The sequence below is a fragment of the Zingiber officinale genome, chromosome 4B (genome assembly GCF_018446385.1).
Source record: "Zingiber officinale cultivar Zhangliang chromosome 4B, Zo_v1.1, whole genome shotgun sequence".
NCBI lineage: Eukaryota > Viridiplantae > Streptophyta > Magnoliopsida > Zingiberales > Zingiberaceae > Zingiber > Zingiber officinale.
The window spans coordinates 42,363,750-42,385,113 of record NC_055993.1 but is presented as its reverse complement, the minus strand read 5'-3'; the positions used below and the strand labels follow the sequence as shown (position 1 = coordinate 42,385,113).

At 36.0% G+C, this 21,364-nt stretch overlaps 1 protein-coding gene and 1 pseudogene across 1 annotated transcript; both read right to left on the bottom strand.

Moving 5' to 3' along the window:
• Positions 1-2,667: 2,667 nt before the first annotated feature.
• On the bottom strand, positions 2,668-6,639 carry LOC121974998 (3-hydroxy-3-methylglutaryl-coenzyme A reductase 3-like). The gene is made up of 4 exons (XM_042526330.1): positions 5,581-6,639; positions 4,929-5,110; positions 3,893-4,239; positions 2,668-3,100 (listed from the first exon to the last, which is right to left on the bottom strand). The coding sequence occupies exons 1-4, from the start codon at positions 6,510-6,512 to the stop codon at positions 2,858-2,860; spliced, it is 1,704 nt and encodes a 567-aa protein (XP_042382264.1). The 5' UTR covers positions 6,513-6,639; the 3' UTR covers positions 2,668-2,857.
• A 5,875-nt stretch (positions 6,640-12,514) lies between these two features.
• Positions 12,515-14,733, bottom strand: LOC121978225 (annotated as a pseudogene).
• Between the last annotated feature and the right edge of the window lie 6,631 nt (positions 14,734-21,364).

Sequence of the window (21,364 nt, the reverse complement as noted above, 5' to 3'; positions counted from 1 at the left end):
GAATGTACTTAGTAGAATAGAACTTATTTTCTGTTTACTATATTTTATCAACTTACTTTTTCAAATTGGTTTCAAAATTTTTGGAAAAATGATATTTTCAAAAATCCCAATTTCTTAGATTTTCAAAATTTGGACTTAGCCTAGACACTAACCCTAGAAATCATGTTCCCCTAGATTCTCCTTTAGGTTTATCACTGAATTCTCATGGGATGCGAATCTCATGGGTTTGGCATCACAATCATATATACATAGTAGGCCTTATACCCTAAACACATATTTCATAGAACAAGTAACATGCAAATTCAATAGATTAAATAAAATAGTGTTTACATATCAAAGGGGCTAATTCCTACTCCTAGAATCAAGAGAACTACTCCATAGTAAGGGAATTATAAACCAAAGACACTGAGAGAAGCATTCATACAATCCAAACTAGAGAATAGAGGAAGAAATGTTTAGCGAGAAGATTGTCGGTGTCTTTATAATGGTTCCTTGCTCTAGAAGTGGACGAATCATCGAAATGAATGAAGATAGTTCCTCTAGGATTTCCCCAATAGGGAAAAATTGTCTCCCAAGGAAGGGGCATATCTCTCTGGTTGGACCTAATCTCAAGAAGGGTTTCCTTGACCCTTTTATATTCTCCCCAAACTGCTCAGATATGCTAGATTTATATAGCTCATCCAAAATAGGTTTTTGACCATTAAACCCAGTTTTCTTGGGTTAAACCCTGAATAACAATTGTAGATCATGAAATTATCTACATTTTGATAGGTGGTATGACCCATGTCTCAAACCGAACCGAAAGTTATGGTCGTTTGAAGTTTTATCTACAATTTAGGCAGGAGGCTGACATGACCCATACCGACTAGCACAAGCGCCAGTGTTAGGCTCGAGAAACTGGCTGAAGGTTGTGCCCGCTAACATGGCCAGGCAATGGTGCCCGCTACCCAATTTGTTTCGTATGAACATGTTCGTGTCATGGGACACGATCGGAACGTGTTCCTTGATTAAAATTTCATTTTGGTGATCTTCTGAGTCCTTTTTCTTCATAGACGCTTCATGTGTTCGGCTCGATAATGAGGCTCGATGATAAGACATGGTTAGCCCATGTTGAGCCATCTTCCTCTCTATTCTTCATCTTTTTTGGCTGTAGGAGCACGCCCGTGCCATGGGATATGGTCAGAGCATGCTCCTTGCTCCAACTCCACATTCCAATAGATTTGTTCTAGAAATCAAGTCCTATAAATAAAAATAAACAAAAAGTGGTTCTCCGAACTAAAAAAATAAAAGTAACGAAATGAAGTATAAAGAGATGCAAATATAAAATATATGTATATAAAATGGAACAAGATATGCATCAAATTACTATAAAAATCGTATATAAAATACGCTCATCACAGTATAGGCTGTGAACCAAATAAAAATAAAGTTGTTAATATTTTATTTATTTTTCTTTTTCTATTCTGCTGCAAATTTTTTAAAAATCATGAAAAAACGACACACACTATTCTTCTCGCCCCTCTAGTACTCTATTCGATCATACAATTGACCATTCAGATGGATCTTTATGAGCACTTTTAAATTTATTTTAGTAACGGATGGAAATTTTATGTTGGCCGGATCATGATACATGGATTAAAAAACATGAAAAATAAAAAATTAAGCACCTACGATAAGAATGTTGTTTAAAGGAGATGTCGATGCGTTGTATTATTATTATTATTATTATTTTAAAATTTCAATTTATCATTAACATTTCAATCCGGATCCCATCACATAATTTCATTGCAAATTCTACAAGCCATCTGTCATCAAGTATCCGACAAAATCAAGCAAATAACAAAAGAGACTCAAGGTGGCAACTGACAAATGGATTTGACTTTTACAGGCAAAAAAATAATTAAAAAATGGAATTTCAGGTAACTTATTTTCATTTTAACATGCTTGTGATTCGGACATATCTCACTCAAGGCCAAATTCCTTAATTGGGAGTTTGGTTGTTCCATTTCCTATTACTATTTTTTAAAAAATATTTAATTATAAAATAATTTTTCAAAAACTATTTTCAAGAATTAATTCGGATTCATTTTATTTTTTAAAATGAGTATTCTTATTTTATATTTTATTCATATAAAGACCACTTGGCTCCTATATGAGGGCCATCTGAAACAGTCCCAACCAGCTAGCCAAGTGAAAACAATCTTAACGAACTAGTGATCTGAAAGGGTCCTTCCAATTGTTAGATGGGTTTAAGTTAGATAAGCATACCAAACTCGTAGAACGAGTTAGGCAGTTCAAATAAGTTAAGCAAGTCAAACAAGCCAAACTAATCAAACAAAATATTACGTTCATATTGGATCGTATATCTAATTGTATGGACCTTGAATCTCTCTGTTTCATACCTTAATCACATTTAAGTGAAGAAGGAACTGAATCCGGCATAAGTAATTTTGAGGGAAATGGATTTCTTGGGTCTAAAAGTCTAGTTGCCATTCAAGTTAGAACTCTTGTGTGGTTATAGACAATCGCAATCAGTGCAACGCTGCACGTGGTAGTAACATGTTGCCATGTGTTGTTAGTAAAGTATGGCTGGCTCTTGCTTTGTTCTTACCGACGGATCCCATCTGACTTTCAAAATACTGTTCTTCACTATATCACAACCATTAATGAACTCAGGAACAACAAATCGAAATGATTTTATATTGTACTAACTAGGCAGAAGTTAAGAACAGCAACACGGTGAAGAGAAAGGGAGATGCCCTCCCATCACAGCTATAAACCAACATGGTGAACAGTATGGAGTTGGGCCACTCAACCTCCCAGCACAAGATATGAGCTATAATGTGAGCAGGATCGGTTAGGGGGCAACTTTGTTGAAATCTTTGTTGGATCGGTTGTATTTCATGTGGCTTTTCACGAGCTGGCCTGCAGCAAGGGCAGACAGAAGAGAAAGTTCTCCCGCTAGAACAGCGCCAGCCACAATGGTGGCCAGGAGCCTGGCATTGGCCCCAGGGGTGTCCAGATTTGCACCCTTTACGCCCAGAAGGTCCAAACAGGCAGCCTGAGAAGCCAACTGAGTCCCACCACCCACAGTGCCTACCTGCAATATGCACAGCACAAAGAGCAACCAGAGCTAAGTTGTGAACAACTGGAGCTGATTTCAATTTTATTTCATAGTTTCCTTTGCCTGACATAAGATGGCCCTAGTCTATCACATGGAAAAGCAAAGGGACGAACTTCTATAATTGGACTAATGAGAAGTTTGGTTTGGATTAAACCTCATCATGAATAGAATAAGACCCAATTGAGGTTATTCAATATACAGGCCCGGACAAACTCAAATCTTAATATAAAACTATTTTGGACAAATAATCATTCTTTTATATCAAGCTTGCTGTTTCAGACGTTATTGTTCTCAGTGAACTTGTTTAAAACATAAAGTCTGATGAACTCATTGGACCACCGTGACAAAGATAAGAGTAATGAAGGTGTCTTTGAATGGTTTGATTCAGATTTGATATATTCCCATGCTCCCCTCATTTTGAATTACTATGATGATCATCATAAGTAATCAATTTTTAACGAAGAGGAAGACAGACAGTCGTGAAGACCAACTGTTGTTACCAGAAATGTTGGTCCAACTTAAGAACCAATTCTATCACAAGAGAAATAAACCATATATGAAAAATCCAAAGGAAAAACTGAATACTACTACATATGATTCCATGTGATACTTTCACTATCGTCATTAAAGCCTATTGATCTACGAATCACAACCTATTGCATACAGTTTTGGGAACATTTAATAAGTCAAGGGTATGGAGATCAAGTTCAGGAATAAACAAGTAAAATGAGTTCAAATTGAGAACTAACAGAAAGACGAGAGAATTACCTCAATGGATGGCATAGTGACAGATACATGGAGATCCTTTCCATCATTCACAGCTTCCATCATTGTGATGCAGTGAGAACTTTCAATATTTTGAGCAGGATCTTGGCCAGTAGCAATGAATACTGCAGAAACAATATTGCTGGCATGTGCGTTAAAACCTCCAAGAGATCCAGCAACTGCAGACCCAGCAAGGTTCTTAATCACGTTGAGTTCAACTAGAGCTGGTACATTGATCTTGAGAGTCTTCTTCACCACCTCCTCTTTGATAATTGCTTCACAGACCACAGATTTGCCCCGACCTTCAATCCAATTCACTGCAGCAGGTTTCTTGTCTGAACAATAATTACCTAGAGAGAGACAAAACATAAGAATCAAAACATGCCAACAAAAGGATGGAATTTACAGTCCTGTCTGTGATGGTAACTGTAAAGCAAAGTTGATTTGACCAAGTCAAGTTTTCACCATGTGAATTATGGGTTTACATCCCACAATTATAGGTTTAATCCAAAATGGATGATGTCCTGATATAAAGAATTGAATTGCAATATTGCATCTAGTACATGAAGATCCAATAGGTTTCTTCTATCTTGATGTAAAACTAACAAGAAGTAATCAAATAATTGAGTTCAAGTAGCTGAATGGAAAGGAAATAAAAACAACCCTCGTATGCAACAACAATTAGCATGAGTCTCAACTATTTGGATTTGCAGAAGCCACCATAGATAAGGTAAATTACTAACTTTGGTGTCAAAAACATCACTGCAAATGTTAAATTCTGCTAGTTGAAAACAACTTTCCTATCTAGTATGGAAGAACATAATTAGTGAACATAAAAACTCGAAGTACAGCTGAATCACTCACATAACTGATAGGACTTTGTCAAATGTAAAAGTCCTTTTGAAACAGGCGATGGATAAGTAAGCAAATAGTTTCCTTGACCTAATTGATGTGGTGTTTTCCTTTGAGGAATGATCAATTAGGAAGGTCCTGATGTCTAGATGCAAATTGAAGGATCAAGCAGGACAAAGAAGCTCACCAGAAATACCAATCACTTCCATGTCTGGGAAGTCTGTCAGAAGATAGTCCAAAACGTTTTGCACACCCTTGGATACCATATTCATACCCATGGCATCTCCTGTGCTGCAACTGAATCTCATATAAAGGTTCCTCCCTGCCAGTGCACATTTGATGCCCTGAAACTTAGCAAATCTGCTTGATCTGCAGATGTTCATGTTCAATGAAAATACATCAAATTGTTATTCAAAGAAATGAAGGAAACGGGAGCTTAAAATGATTTTATTTTCTTTTCAATATAAAAGAAAAGACAAATATGTTAAAATTCAGAAGCAATTGTAGACTGCGTTGGAAAATGGCATTTTACTTTTTCCAACTATATCTAAGCTACGGGCAGATGAGAGTAGATATATAATCACTAAGAGAAGAAATAAACAAAGAATAGGATCACAGAATACGCTGGAAAGTTTTAACAAACATCCTAATTTCATGCAAAATCAGAAATTAGATAAGTTCCAGTCCTTTTCAAAAGATTGATGGGATCGATCAATAAATGAAAGGATTAAAAAAACTTACGTTTTGCACAAACCAGAAACCAACAAAAAACATGTCCTGCCTACAATCTTCCTAGATCCCTATTTTGCAAATGAAGAGTTGAAAGGGCAAAAGAATACTTGTTGAACACGAGGGAGATCATCTCAAAATTGTTGGGATTCTCCAAAAAGGCCTTGAGCTCCGCAGCACGCTTTGCCAATGGCAGCCTCACTGCCGGAGCTCTCGTCATACCATCCCTTAGAACAATTGCGGTGGCTCCCCCAGACTCCAAGATGGCTTTACAACCCCTGTTGGTGCTCGCAACCAGGCAACCCTCCGTCGTCGCCATAGGCACGTGGTATTGCCTCCCATTGAGCAGAAGTGGTCCGGCGATCCCCACCGGCAACTGCACGTACCCTATTGGGAGTTCGCAGCATTGTCCCAATATGGACGCGTAGTCGAATCCGTCAAGGGGAAGACCCTCCAGGCCCCTCCCGGTAGTCCGCCTCAGCGCCTCTCGCCGGATCCCTGCAGCTCTTCGGCAATCGCCGAGCTTGGACTCCAGAACGTAGGATGGAACTTTCCCGGCGACAACGGAAGAGACGATCTCCTCGTCGTCAGCGATGAGATCTGGAATTTTCTCGAGGGCCGAAGCGGAGCAGAGAAGCGAGCAAGGCGCAGGAGCGGGAGATGGAGTGGGAGCGGACGTGGCAGAGGGCTCCGTGGAATCGGTGAGGAGGAAATCGTCCTCCTCGTCATTTGAGGAAACGATGGACTGGACGAACGCGATCCCAAAAAAGCTGAGGAGGTAGATGAGGGAGGCTACAAGGCCGACGATGGCGACGATCTCAGCGAGGCCAACGACGTGGAGAGGAGAAGAGATACGGACCTTCTCGCGCCACCGGCGCATCAGGAAGACCAGAGAGGCGGCGAAGAGCGCGGAGAAGAGGAGGTTGGTATAGCGGATCGGGACGGGGAGAGCATCGGAGGCCTGCACGGGAGCCTCCGGGACAGGCTTGCGCCCCTTGGATGCAGAGGCAACGCTCGGCGGAAGCCTGCGACGGATTTCCATGGTCGTGGCGGAGAAGGAAGGGCTGCGCCCGCAACGCTTCGCTTCGCGTCGCCTCGGCCGGAAGGAAATAAGAGGGCAGACAGACCACACAGAAAGCCTATATGCGGGTCTTCTTATGCAAATTACAGATAAGCTCAGAGGTGTATTTATAGAACATTTTACAGCTAAGCCGAAGGCCAAATTTATATTAATAAATAAACTCAAAACCGCTCATTCATTTTTGTCAATTAATTATATCATGTTCCTGTGCGATATAAAAGAAGAGGAGGACATATGTATCCATTCACTATTTGCCTGTATAATATTTACTATTTATTATTTAATTGGGAGGTAAATAAATAGGAAGGAAATAATTTTTAATTCTATTCTTAATTCCTGTTTTAATAATAGTTCGGTCCAAAATAGATACACAAGGCATCAGATTTAGTATTTACTCGAGAAGAAAAATATATATATATTTAATCCTATTCATAGTTTCTGTTTCAGGATAATAATTTTTTTTGATGGTTAGGTGAAACGAATCTGATTTTATTCCTCCATTTTTCTTTGTCTGCTTTAATTATTCTTTCTTCTATATTTCCTTTCTTCAAAACAACCACGATATTTTTTAAAAACTATTGTTATCCAATTCAATTTGTGTTGTTAAAACATATGAACCGACTTACCATATGGCGTGATTAGCTGAGTTGGTGTTAGACCTGGGTCAGTGATGCTTTAGTTGGATGCTAATTAATTAATGAGAGATGTAATTTAGAAACAACCATTATGTTTGGTTTAATTACATCGAATGGTTATTGGATGGGTTTTTTATTTTCCACTGTAGTACTAATTTATAAATTGTAAAATATTTTTATAAATATTTTATGTAATTTTGCGGCAAACTTTTAATGTGCTTATATAAAGTGTTAGCATATAAAATAATAATATTTGAGTTATTCATTTTTATAAAAATTATTTAAATTTTATCAGATAATTAAAAAATATTTTTATAAAAGTTACCTGAATTATATTAGAAATTTAAAATAATAAATTTAAGCGCCCATTACTTAGATAGGACAAAAGAATGGTCCTCATTTAATGATTTTTTTTTTGAAAAAATGCCTTAAATAATTTTATAAATACGTGGCATCCATTTAATGTTTTATCCTTTAATGCTAAAATATAAGATATATTATTAGATGTGCTTTAAAAATAAAATATATAATCTTGTATTTTTAGGGATGGATCTCAAAACCTAATGCAACAACTCTATACATGTGTCAACTAGGTCAATACATAGAGGACAGTAACAATGAATTATAGTTATTACAATCAGAGTCGGCACTGAGATAATCAAAATGGGGTCAGTGTATAGGGCTCCACTTCTAGCTGGGTTCATTTTTATGTATTTTTTTAAATAGTAATCGAACATGTTCATGAAAAAAATAATTAATTTTAAAAAAAGGTGGACCCATTTTTTAAAATAATTTTTATATATTTTCTAAAGTAACTACTACCAAAATCTTATTTTCAAAATAAAATTAAAAAGATCTTAATATAAATTTTAAAATATTATAATTTTTTTTATAAAAGTGTCCAAATAAAAAAAAACATATGCATGGAGCAGTCAAGTCTTTTCTTCCTCTTTCAGTTACCTTTTCTCTGCTTCTATCTCCCTAAATATTAACTTGCCATCAAATCTAGGACCCACCATGTATGTGTTATTCTAGTTATGAATTATAATTTCTATAACATTATAAAATTAGAATTTATAGTTACTCATTGTAAATATTCTTGATTTATCTTTTAATCAATCAAAAATTTTGATAGGATGGAATTGATCATTTTAAATTTAATATTACCCCGTCTATATATATATATATATATATATATATATATATATATATATATATATATATATATATATATATATAAATAAATAAAGATATCTCACATACTATGTCACAACAAATATAAATTATAATCGCTATTTATTATAGTAATTGCACTTCATACCTGCTACAAAAACAATTGACCCAAGTTCTCACCCACCTGACGATTCAATTGTTATTCTTGCAGAATGCTCCAGTATGGAGTGGTAACTTGGGTAAATAGAAAGGATGGAATATTATTTTAACAAAAAATATAAATTAAAGAATATCTAATTTGGGATAACCCATTTAGTTCTATAGATATTTTTAATTAACTATTAGGATAAATTAAAAGGTGTACATGATGAATGACCCAAAAGATAATATCTTTTTATTGTAAGTCATATTAAAAAAAAATCTATAAATATATTATAATAGGGGATCAAATTACAAATACTTAGATGACAATTTAACATTCTTCTTCTCTATGTAGTTTTGGTATTGGAATATTATTTCAATGATTAATGGAAATGATATTAAATGATGCTCTTCTCATTTTTATCCAATTTAAATAATATTTTATAATCTACATATGGAAAGTAAAATAAAGTATAGAAGGATAAAATCCTATTTTTGAAAATAGGAAGCCTTTGATAATTTTAAAAACATGGGATTTTTTTAATTGGTTTTTGCACTTCTATTTATGAAATAGAAGAAATATTGTTAGATGTGCTTAAAATTTAGACGGGTACATGGCCTAATGACTCTCGTACATTGAAACGATTTATCATTGGGCTAAATAATTTAGTTATTTTTGAACATATTCTAGTGCTATTGACCAAGTTAAATTTTGATATTTAATAATATATTTAGGAGAACCTTATGTTAAGTTATTAATGGAAGATTATTGATACAATCGGTCTCTAATTAAGATTGACTTAGTTTCAACCGAGAATTAGTAAGAGAGAATTTCAAATCAGTCAAATAGATTAAGCACTTGACATTGATAAGAAGTCTAACAAATAATTGATAAAAGAGATGTACAAGTGAGGCAAATGGATTAGACACTTAACATTGATGAGAAGTTGAATAAAGAATTGGTAAAGAAAGAAGTCCTAGCAAGTTAGGATAGACATATTAAGTAGTTAGTTGTAAAGTTCAAGTAAATTAAAAGTAACTAAATGCATAACAGTTGGTTGGAAATCTTAACAGATGTAGGAGACCAAATGCTAGATGATTTGATGTAAAGTCCAAACATGTCAAAAATTCTAAAGTGGTGAACTTTAAGCAAGTGCGAATATCTTGGAGGGGTGATCTCTCGACTAAGGAAAAATCCTAAAGGAGCAACCTTTGAACAAGTATAGAAGTAATGGAGGAGCGCACTCTAGAGAAGTAGAAGTCCTAATAGTGAGGTTGGGCAAGATGAAGTTGGGGCTATAAGGCTAGGCAAAAGGTGAAGTTTTAGAGATGAAGAGTCTTCCAGCAAAGAAAAATTTTAGTAGATTGATTGGTGATGCATGCAGAACTGTAAGTACATGATCTTCTTAAAATAATAAAAATATCATCCTCTAGAACTACTTTGTTAAATACCATCTAGGATCTAGTTCAATGCTAGTAAAAAAATTATATAACATAACAAGTTGTCATGCAATATTCAACGATATGCAATTTAATATGCAAGATTTAACAATTAACTTAGCATATAATATTTCTAAAAAGACTTAGCACATCAAACATGATATCAAACATACAAGAACTAATATGTTAAGTAAAATAAATATGCAAGAATTTAAAGTAATACCAAACATAGATTTAAAATAAAAAGTTATTCTTATTTAGAATCTCTCACTTCCAAAATGCCTATAAAGCTGAAGAAATCTTTAAAAATAATCTAAAAATATTAAGCTCAAAACAAATACAAAGATATGACAACTAGTAATTAAGAAATACAAGTATTAGCCCTTAAGTTGTTGATGTCTCATTGACATATAGCGAGCGTAGGGAATTAGCTTAAAGCACAAGAAAGTTTTTTCAAAGAGCACAGAGAGTTTGAACTATGTGTATTATCTTCGAAATAGGAGTCTCATGCCTCCTTTTATAGAGCCAATATCGATGCTAACATGGAACTACTCCAGTCGACTAAAAACGCACTAGCCGACTAGAACTTGCTAGCTTGGCTAGAAACTCTATCTTATCAATGATGATTTCCACAGTTTTTAGTCGATTGGACACCCTTTAGTCACCTAGAGCTTGATCAATCATCAATCTTGACCGACTCCTAAGATTATTGGATCTTGTCATCGGTAGTCGATTGGAAGCTATCTCTAGTGGCCCAGACGTTGAGGTCATCCCGCTCCTTACTATGGTCACTTGGAATCTCCAGACTATGTCAGTTTATGTTTATCCCCAATTAGTCACCTGGACTTCCTTCTAATGCCTTGAACCTTCAAAAATGGTTCCCTACAAAAATGATACATAATGAGTATGATAGAAATTTTAAACTTATGCTTATGTACCATAGTTAAATGTTATGCTCCTAGTTGATCAATTTAGGCTTAGTTGCCAAAACTTAGCTCTCAGCTGACTTGCTGCTAAGACCATAGCTCCCAACTGACTCCCTTGGACTTGTTTTACCTAGTTTCAAACTAGGTTTAACTTTAATTGGCTCCTAACCAGGTCCTCCACCGCCTAACCTAATGTGCATTGGTTATATATGTTTCTAGATATTTTTTGACATGCATCTACTTGTATTTCATGAATATAATCTATATTTATTGTACCCTATTTAGTTATATTATCATATTTCTACTCCTCTTGTTTGGAGATCTACTTCTTGCTTATTTTGATTGATAGGATACAAATTGGAGTGCAAAATGGAGTGAATTGGGTGTCGGAGCAAATCTGTAACCTAGGTCGTGCCCCTTCACACGACCATGTGCCTCCTCTAGAAAGAACCACAAGTAGGTCGTGCCTCTAAGGCACACCCGTTCCTGGTCTCCAAAGAAAAAACGCGTCCTAGTTGTGCCCTTAGGCACAACTGTGCCTCTCACTCTAGATAAAGGCACGACCAAGTCGTGCCAAAAGACATGATTGTGCCTTATTTCTCTAGCAACATCCAATGGTAACTCATGCCCTGAGGTACGACTGTGCCTCCCTAGGCTATAGTTGCACGCGCCAGTCATGCCTTGAGGCACGACCGTGTGGCAGAGAACACAAGGGGGGACATGCTCCTACCTATAAAAAGGGATTTCCCTCCCCTTTTAACCTATCCTTGGTTTTGGAGCTTCGCCGCCTTCCATTGGTAAGGATTTTCCCCTTAGGAGAAAACCCTAGATCTCTTCTTCTTCACGATCTCCACCTTCAGAAAAAGGAAACATCCCAAAGACGATAACAGTCTCCTCAATAAACATTTCTTCTTCTCCTTTTTCAGATTTAGGATTTTAAATATGCTTTATTTTATGTATTTGGGTTATTTTTCTTTTGCTATGGAGTAATCTCTGAGTTCTAGGATGTAAAGAGTAGTTTTGATGTTTTTGATTGATGTATGAATTATGTATATGTTATTATTACCTTATTCAATGAAGTGTTTATGTCATGTTCTATATGTATTGTGCCTTGTAAATGTTTGATGAAATGTGTGAATAGTGTAAACATGTAGATGTGAGCACTACAACAAAAATGACTTTTCGCAGCGCATAAATTCCCTTTTCGCAGCACGCATTGCACGCTGCACAATTAAAAGTTGTTGAAAATCCTAAGTTATTGACAGTGTGCATTTGCACGTTGTGGAAAACACATTCCACAATGTGCAATGTAGGCTGCAAATAATATTATCTGCAGCGTTCTTTGCACGCTGCGGATATTATTATCTACAGTGTGCAAATGTATGCTGTTAATGTTGTTATCTATATTAAAAAAAATTAATTTCATTGATGAAAATAATAAACTAAATTTTTACAATAAATTTAAGTCTAATCCACACACAAAATTAATAAAACTCATTGTTTTCATTATACCAAAATAGAAGGTCTAAAGATCCAAAATAAGATACGAAATCTCTAACAAACTAGTTAGTACATATATAACAATGATTAAACTTTCAATCCACACAAATTAGTAGAATATGTATCAATTATACAATATTATAGCATGTCACACAACAACATAGGAGACTTCAGCAAAGCTTAGATCAGGATATGGCATGTCGTAGTGGTAGATCTTCGATAAACAAATGCCAAAGTTGTATATGTCACACTTATGGTTGTAAGGCTTACTATTAAGAACCTGCACAAGTAAAATAGGGTTTAGTAAACGGTAAAAGATAAAATACACAAGTTTCTTCCCGTAAGTGGAAAAAGTGACTTTGTTCCCCTCCTTCCAAATTTGACAATGGATTCCTTCTCTTTTAATTCTAGTCTTTTATTTCCATAGGTTGGAATTATTTTTTTTCTTTTGCATTTCTTCAATTTAATTCCTAATTATGATTGCATTTTCATCAAGTCATCTTCTTGAATTCAAATAAATAAATTGACTTTACTTTTTTAATTTTATTCATTATTCAGATAGAATAAGTTCAGAATTCATCATTTATCAAATCTATAATATCTAATTTCCTAACTTCTTATCTTCCCAAGAAAATAGTATTTCAATACTTTCTTCCCTCATTTGTATCTTTTCTCAATAGCTATCTTTCCAAGTAAATAAACTTCAAAAGAATTCAACTTTACCGTGTTAGGAAAAAGGGAAAGAAAGAAACCCATAGGTCATATTACCTCTAGAGCCATATACCCAAGGGAACTCATTTTGCCAGTCATATCTTTTGGATTCTCATCCCCTACATGAACAATCCCAAAATCAGCAATTTTGAGATTCCTGTGGCCATCCAACAACATGTTCTCAATTTTGATATCCCGATACACAATTTTCTGTGAGTATAAATAGCTTAATCTGCAAAAAAAGATGTTATCTTCCTTAGCATGATGGTTAAACACAAATGGACAATTTTTATGGAAAAAAAATAAACTTTGACCAATCATTCACCCTCTTGATAGATCTAATGCAAGTTGAACCACAATCTTGAAGGGGAGTTTTTTATGCCTATTCTTGATTAAATATTGCTTTAGTGTTCCTCCTGGAAGACTCAACAACAACAACACAACAAGCTCAAGCTGGATTTGAAAAATCATTAACACTTGTGGAATCCTTTGTAGGAATTTTAAGATCAGTTTTTCCCATTGATGCCCCAACAAACTACAAGAAAGATCTTGCTCAAAATTTTTTTTTTTGAGCAATATAACTATAGGATAGATTTTCTTATAGTTATATTATTGTCTCGAGTTAATTTTATACCAAGGAAGCACTCATAGTTTCCTAGGTCCAAGCCCACCTACTAGAAAAATGATAGAGAACCATCAAAATAAGTGAAATAAATACAAAAAATCAACATCCAATTCTTTCATAAACATGTAGAAATTAACTAGAATTAGAAAGATATTGCCTTTTAGATTGTTACAATGTAGTTTACCTTACCACCATCATCTAAGATAAAGATTTCACTGTGCTCAAAAGGAGGCATAGTCCCAGCATGGGTGTTTAGGTAAGGATCTGTGGAAGTCCACCAATGGAAACAATAAATCATATGGATTAAAGATGCGAAATATGGATAACTATGGATAGAAAATGACATGAACCAAAGACTTTTCTTTTTTTCCAATAGTTTGGCGAAAACTATAAGGAAAAAAAAGAGTCTAAAAAGAAGCAACGATGAGAAAATCTTAGCATTTGACTGAAGATGTCTACGGAAGGTCCTCTTTGGAACAAGCATGCATCATAATCGCCAAAAATAAACCAAAGAAGAATTCAGAGGATGCCCACCAACATTCCTGTCGATTAGAAGTATGCAAAGTTTCACTTGCCCACTTTCTCTCTGCTTTTTTCCCCCTGTAGAAATTAGGAACCTTATCGGATGTAGGATACAAAAAAAAAAAGAGATTTTGATCACCCACTCCTCATTGGAAAGTGGCAACAAACCAATCGTGCACCCAAATTTTTGTCAGCAAAGGTCAAAGAACAATACCTACAACGTCCTGGCCATATTAAGTTCCTCGATACACAATTACAAATGTTCCTTGTAGCTCTGACAGATCAATCTCCCATCCCTCCTTGGGCCTTTTGGAATCAACTTTTCCTTTGCTCCATGCCTTGTTGATTTGCTTCTCCAATTGGATATCCAAACTCTTCAAATCAATCTTGTCAGCTCTGAAGAACATATCATTGCTCCGAAAGCTATTAAACCCCTTCAGTTTTGATCGATTTCCTACTTCATTCACTTCCAATGAGCCCTCCTCTTTCTCTCCACTCCTGGAACTCATGACCAATGTCCGTAAGGTTGAAACCCTTTTCTATATCTGATCTATTTTCTGCAATACCCTTTAAGGGAATGACATCAATAAACAAACTGATGAGGAATCAAAGAATACCCAACCCTAAAAATCTCAACTTTATCAAAGAACACACAACCCTAAAAAAATCCTAAACAAATGCTACTGCCTAATAGGGTAGTGGCCGCTTCGGTAGCATCGAGCGGTGTCACTATTTGGACAGAAAAAAAATAATTTTAAAGACTTAGAGATTAGGGTTGCCTTTGGCTTTACGATTTTGGCTTGATGTGAAGTGTAGAGCGATTAGAAGAGAGCTTGCTTACTCTTGTTGTGATCCTACGAAGTGCAGAGAGATGGAGGGAGAATCCTACAGAGTGCCGGCGATGATGGCAAGTGCGAAGAGGCCGAGAGGGAAAGTGAGAGACGAAGGGAAAAGTTTTGTTGCATTTTTTTAACTCGACCTGCTATGTCTTTTTGCTTCTTTTGTAATCTATTTTCATGTAGTTCATTTGCAGCGTACAACATACTGCGAATAATAAACAAAAATATTCATGGTATCGTTAATAATATATTAACAGCGTGCTTTTTAATGTGCACTGTTAATACCTAAATATAATTTTATTTTCCTTCAAGTTTATATTATTAACAACGCACATTAACATGCACGTCGTTAATAATATTATTAACAGCGTGCTTTTAATGTGCACTTTTAATAGCGTGCTGTGAAAAGTCATTTTTGTTATAGTGGAGGGACTAGTCACCATGTTGAGGAGATACTTTGGATCATGTGATCGGAGGGCCCAGTGATAGAGGATATCCCTTTAATTAGACTTTCCAAAGTATCACCATAAATTGGGAGCTAATCCTTCACAAGGGATTAGCTAACTAACAGCTTAATAGGTTTACACTAATTTAATATTAGAAAGTGACTTGTGTAATATAACGATTGTATGACCGGGGAACCCTCGGATATCACTTTAACAAGATTTTTTATGTTACCACTTCTACTTAGTAACATTGAATAATATGTACGGATTTCGTGCGCAAAATAAGACAAGTGCAGCACAATATAATGTCAAGATCTTTTCTAGAAGATCCATGTAAAGAAAACTATATATTAGTTGTGATGGAAGTTATTCCTTTGTTGCATAAACATGAACTCCCAATAGCAACTTTGTCCTTGTTGGATCTCAGTACGATCAAGTGTTCACCCCTTTTTCGGCATCCATATGAACATGTTCCGTTCATCTCATGAACTCACAAACTCGGAGAAGAAAAACCACCTAAGGTTGTGCTAGGAACCTAACAAGGAGGTTTCGACCAAAGAGGAAGAAGAAGGAGAAGAGGAGGAAGAACATAAGTGTTGTACACCAAATGAATCAAAATCTCCTTTTGTATTCATTCAATCAATTATCTTAATTGACATTAATTTTCTATTAATCCAATTTAAGTCTTTTTGGTTTTCATCCAATGCATGAATCAAAATTGATCGTTCTGTTGGAATCCTGTGGTAGTTTTGATATGATCAATCAAGTTAAGTTATGTCCTGTTATATTTGAACCTTGTGTCTATGTGTATAGGAGCTTAGGAACATAAGAAGTCGAGCAGAAGAAACATCTAGTGAGAAGGATGGCATGGGAAGGGAGCCAACAGGCTCGGTGCATTCCAGGAACGAGGTGTTACAGAAGAGTACACCGATGGATGAGAATGACGTGCACGACATTCCGAAGGACAAGAAGTTGGAGCAAAAGTCTGCTCTAGGAGAAACCGGGAAATAGGTTCAGGTGAGCCCTATCCCGGATGGCCACGATCACCTAGGCAGTCAGAGCAGCAGAAGAGCAAAAGGTGGTTGTAAGTGCTGCTGGAGGCGCCTTCAAAGAGAGTTGAAGGTGCCTCTGAGGCGCTTCCGCATCTTCACTGTGGAAGGCGTTTTCCATGGCTGGAAGGCGCTTTCGATGAACAATACAAAGGTGCCTTCCAGCCCTATGGAAGGCTCCTTCAACTATGCTAATTTTACCATTTCCAAGGGATAAAGCTTTATCCTTTGGCGCCTCGCTGGAGGCGCCTTCCAGCCTATTGGAGGCACCTTTCACCCATGGATAGAGTTTTCCAAGAGCTGTAAAATGGCCCCTGAGCTAGAAAATAAACAACAACTTCACAACAACTACTTTATTCGTTTCCTAGCAATAGTCTAAGCAATTAATGAGTGTAAGAGGCTTCTCCATCTTCACCGAAGGAGATTTCTATTGCGCTTTCACTTGTCTTGAATTAACAACCACATAAGTTGTAACCAAGTAAACCCTGCGCCTCTTTCTTTATTTTCTTATTGTTTATTTTAATTATACTATTACTGTTAATCTGAATTAAAAGAATGAGAAAGGTATTATTTTAATTTTTGACAAATAAACTCAACCCCCTCTTGCTGCCCACCAGTGTACTAACAAGTGGTATCAGAGCCAGGACGTCTATGAAGGACTAACCGCTAACTGAAGCACCGAAACGATGGTCGGACCAATAATTTACCCACCAAAGTTTGAGGGAGAATTTGCGTCTTGGAAGAAATGCATGGAGATATTTTTTAAAACTGATTTTGAATTATTGTTAATATCAAAATATGGATTTGTAGCACCAAAAGAAAAAGAGGAGTATCAATGGACCAAAAAGGAGTAAGCAAATTTTGTGACAAATGGATGAGTTGAATTCCATCTACTGAGTGTGCTACCTTTGCAATAAGTCAACAGAATCAGCACTACGAATCAACAAAGGAACTTTTGGAGAAGTTCCTAGAACTACATGAAGGTACGCCCAAAGCCAAACTCGTAAAATAGGACTTACTCTAGAACCAAATAAGCAATCTCCGAATGGAAGAAGGTAAATTGGTTGCTCAACTACATGGAAGAATTAAGAGCTAATTACTGCCTTAACAAACCTCGGAGAAATGGTAACTAATCAGGACACGATAAGGTATGCTTTAAATACGTTCCTAAGAACATCGGAATGGACGTCTATAGTAGACTCCTACTGTATCTCCACAGATCTCGAGGTGAGTACTTTAGAAAATCTTTTCTCTACTTTCGAATTACACAAATCTCGATGTGCAGGACAAATAAAGGGACCAAGTCAGAATAGTTCCCTAAAGGTAGGAACGGACGATCCAAACTCCGAAGAGTCAATTGATGAAGATGAAATGACTTTAATGGTAAGGAAATTTAATAAGTTTATTCGATCTAATAAGTTTAAATCACAAATGAAAAAAGATTATCAAAATAAAAGGAAGGTCTGATGCTACAACTGCAATGAAGAAGGGCATATAAAGGATGAATGCCTTAAACTAAAGAAGAAGGAGAAAGACAAAGGCAACAGACCAAAACACAAGAACTTGAAGGCCACATGGGATGAATCACCATCCTCTGAGTCCGAGATCGAGGCCTTCTCTAGACTAGCCCTAATGGTAAACCATTAAAGAGAAGATGAAAGCAGCTCAGAGATGAGCATCGATGAAGGGGGAGAATCATCAGAAGAAAGCTGCGACGAAGGGGGAGCGTCAGATCATGAGGTAAGTGAGGTACGTGCACTATCTCTAGAGTAGTCTTTTAATTTTATCAAAATGCTTTCTAAAAATTTGAGCAAATTAGAAAAAGAAATTATTGATTTAAAAAGATAATTAGTTAATGCATGCCCTCTAGAATTGTATGATAATCTAAAATTAGAAAATAAAAAATTGAAGATAGAAATAAAAAATTTTAAAAATGACCATGCATGCTTGAATTTGAATAATTATCAAAAATAAAAAAATTAGAAATCATGATAGGATAAACTGGTATTTACGATTTCACTGGGATCAAATTAGAAAGATCCCTAGAAGTTATATACCTCTAAAATTTCTAATTAATCTAGTAGATAGGAACTTATATTGGGTTCCAAAATCATGCTTAGACTAAAATTCTTAAAACAAGGTTAAAATATTAGAAAGGAAATCAAATATTAATTTCTTTAAAAGGTTTTGTCTAAGAAAGTGGTTGTTGTTCTAATATCCAAGAAGGCCTAGTGCCTCGCCACAGCTTGGAAGCCAATTATTGAATTAAATGTTTAATTGACTAACTGTTAAACAATTTACTATTATTATTTAACAAGTTTTTTTAAGGATTAGTCAAGTTTTTAGAATTGACAAAATGTTTTCTTTAAAACTCTTTCTTGTTGAATATAAAGTATGACTTTATTGAATTTTTTTTAAGGCCCCTAAAATTTATTTCAAGACTTTCTAACTTTTTATGTTATTTTTCTTATTTTTAATGTGATCAAAGGGGGAGGAATAGACACAAATTTAGGGGGAGATTTAAAAATTTTAACTTTTAACTTTAACATTTTGAATTTTGCAACATTATAAAATTTTTAATTTTGAAACATTATACCTAATGTTCCTAAAATGTTATTATTACTTTTATTGTATTGTTTTTACCCTAACTTGAACCTGGGTGCACATCATAAAGGGAGAGATTGTTGGAACCCCGTGGTAGTTTTGATGTGATTAACCATGTTAGGTTAGGTTTTGTTATGTTTGATCCTTGTGTTTGTGTACAAGAGCTTAGGAACACAAGAAGTCGAGCAGAAGATGCAGCTAGTGAGAAGGATAGCACGAGAAGGGAGCTAACGGGCTCGGTGCATCCGAGAGATGAGGTGCTGCGGAAGAGTACATTGGTGAACGAGAAGGACATGCACGACGTTCCGAGGGACGAGAAGCCAGAGCAGAAGCTTGCTCGAGGACAAGACCAAGAAATGGGTTTGGGTGAGCCCTATCCCAGATGACCACGATCACCCAGGCAGTCGGAGCAGCAGAAGAGGAAAAGGTGGCTGTAAGTGCTGCTGGAGGTGCCTTCAAAGGGAGTTGAAGGTGCCTCCGCACCTTCACTGTGGAAGGTGCCTTCAATGGCTGGAAGGTGCCTTCGACCAGGCTAATTTTACCATTCCCAAGGGATAAAGCTATATCCTTTGGCGCCTCATTGGAGGCACCATCTAGTCTGTTAGAGGAGCCTTCCACCCATGGATAGAGTTTCCCAAGAGCTATAAAAAGGCCCTTGGAGTTAGGAAATAGACAACAACTTCACAACAACTACTATATTCCTTTCCTAGCAATAGTCTAAGCAATTAACGAGTGTAAGAGGCTTCTCTGCCTTCACCGAAGGAGATTTCTATTGTGCTTTCACTTATCTTGGATTAACAACCACCTAGGTTGTAACCAAGTAAACTCTGCGCCTCTTTATTTATTTTCTTATTTTTATTTTAATTATACTATTACTGTTAATCTGAGTTGAAAGAACGGGAAAGGTATTATTTTAAGTTTTGACAGATAAACTCAACCACCTCTTGTCGGCCACTAGCGTACTAACACTTTCCTCTTCCTTGGTGAATTCGAGTTCATCCAATGAGTCCAACTCATTGATCCTCATCAATCTAAATTGACTTCATGAGTCTAATTTGAATTGGACTCAATCCAATAGTTGGATCCAATTGAGTCTAACTTAATGAGTCTAATTTGGATTAGACTTAATCTAATGATCCATCATATGAACCTATCTTTAAATTAACATGTTCTTTGTGTGTGTGAGCTAATAGGTTCTCGTAACATTGGCAATGTTTCTAAAACCATCTTATATACATAAGCAATGAGTGACATCTAGCAAAACATCATTTCTATCCAAGTGACGAGAATGTCAAGATCTGACCTAACATTTCCATGTGTATTATCTTATATGACTCAATCCTTCTATCCTTGATATATAGATTGATCAATTATGCACAGACCATGTCATCCTCTTATTAATTTTTGTGTTTCTTATCAGGGGTTCATAATGTGTTCCACATATCTATGCTATGGAAGTACATTCCTAATCCCTCACATGTGATTCATCATGAACCAGTACAATGGACGCCAAATTTGTCATATGAAGAAATGCAGGTTAAAATTCTCGATCAATAGATCTGAAAGCTGAGGAATAAGGAGATCAGAATAGTGAAAGTTTTATGGAGGAATCAGCTTATGGAAGAAGCTACTTAGGAAACTGAGCTCGATATGTGCAATCGCTACCCCGAACTATTTTAAGTCAAATTTTTGGGACGAAATTCTTTTAGGGGGGGGGGGGGGGGGGAGAGTTGTAAGATCCTACCGTTTCAAACATTTTTTTTTACTAGGAATTTTAATAAGATTATGGTTTCTAAGTATTAGGGCATGTTTTCTAAAGAACTAATTAGAGGGGCCTAGATTAGCAACTAAACTAAACTTTATGGGCCAGAATTGGAGGTGAGATGATTAGTAAATTTGGGACCAAATTAGAAAGGATTGAGGGTGCTTTTAAAAGGGGTAAAGATGTAGGGAAAGAGGGGGAGAAGGATTTCGTCGGACGGAGGAAGCTGCGACTCATATCAGGCAGAAGAGGATAGAATGGATGCGTGATTTTGACGAAGGAGAACTTGGTAAAAGGCATGTATCCTTCCTCTGTAGATGCCGATAGGGTTCTTGGGCAAGTCGATGTTAGTTTTGCGAACGACGATGGTGTTCTTGGTTGTTCGAATGTCATGGATCTAATGCAAGCAAGTAATTTTTTCTTTATACATGCAGATGAGG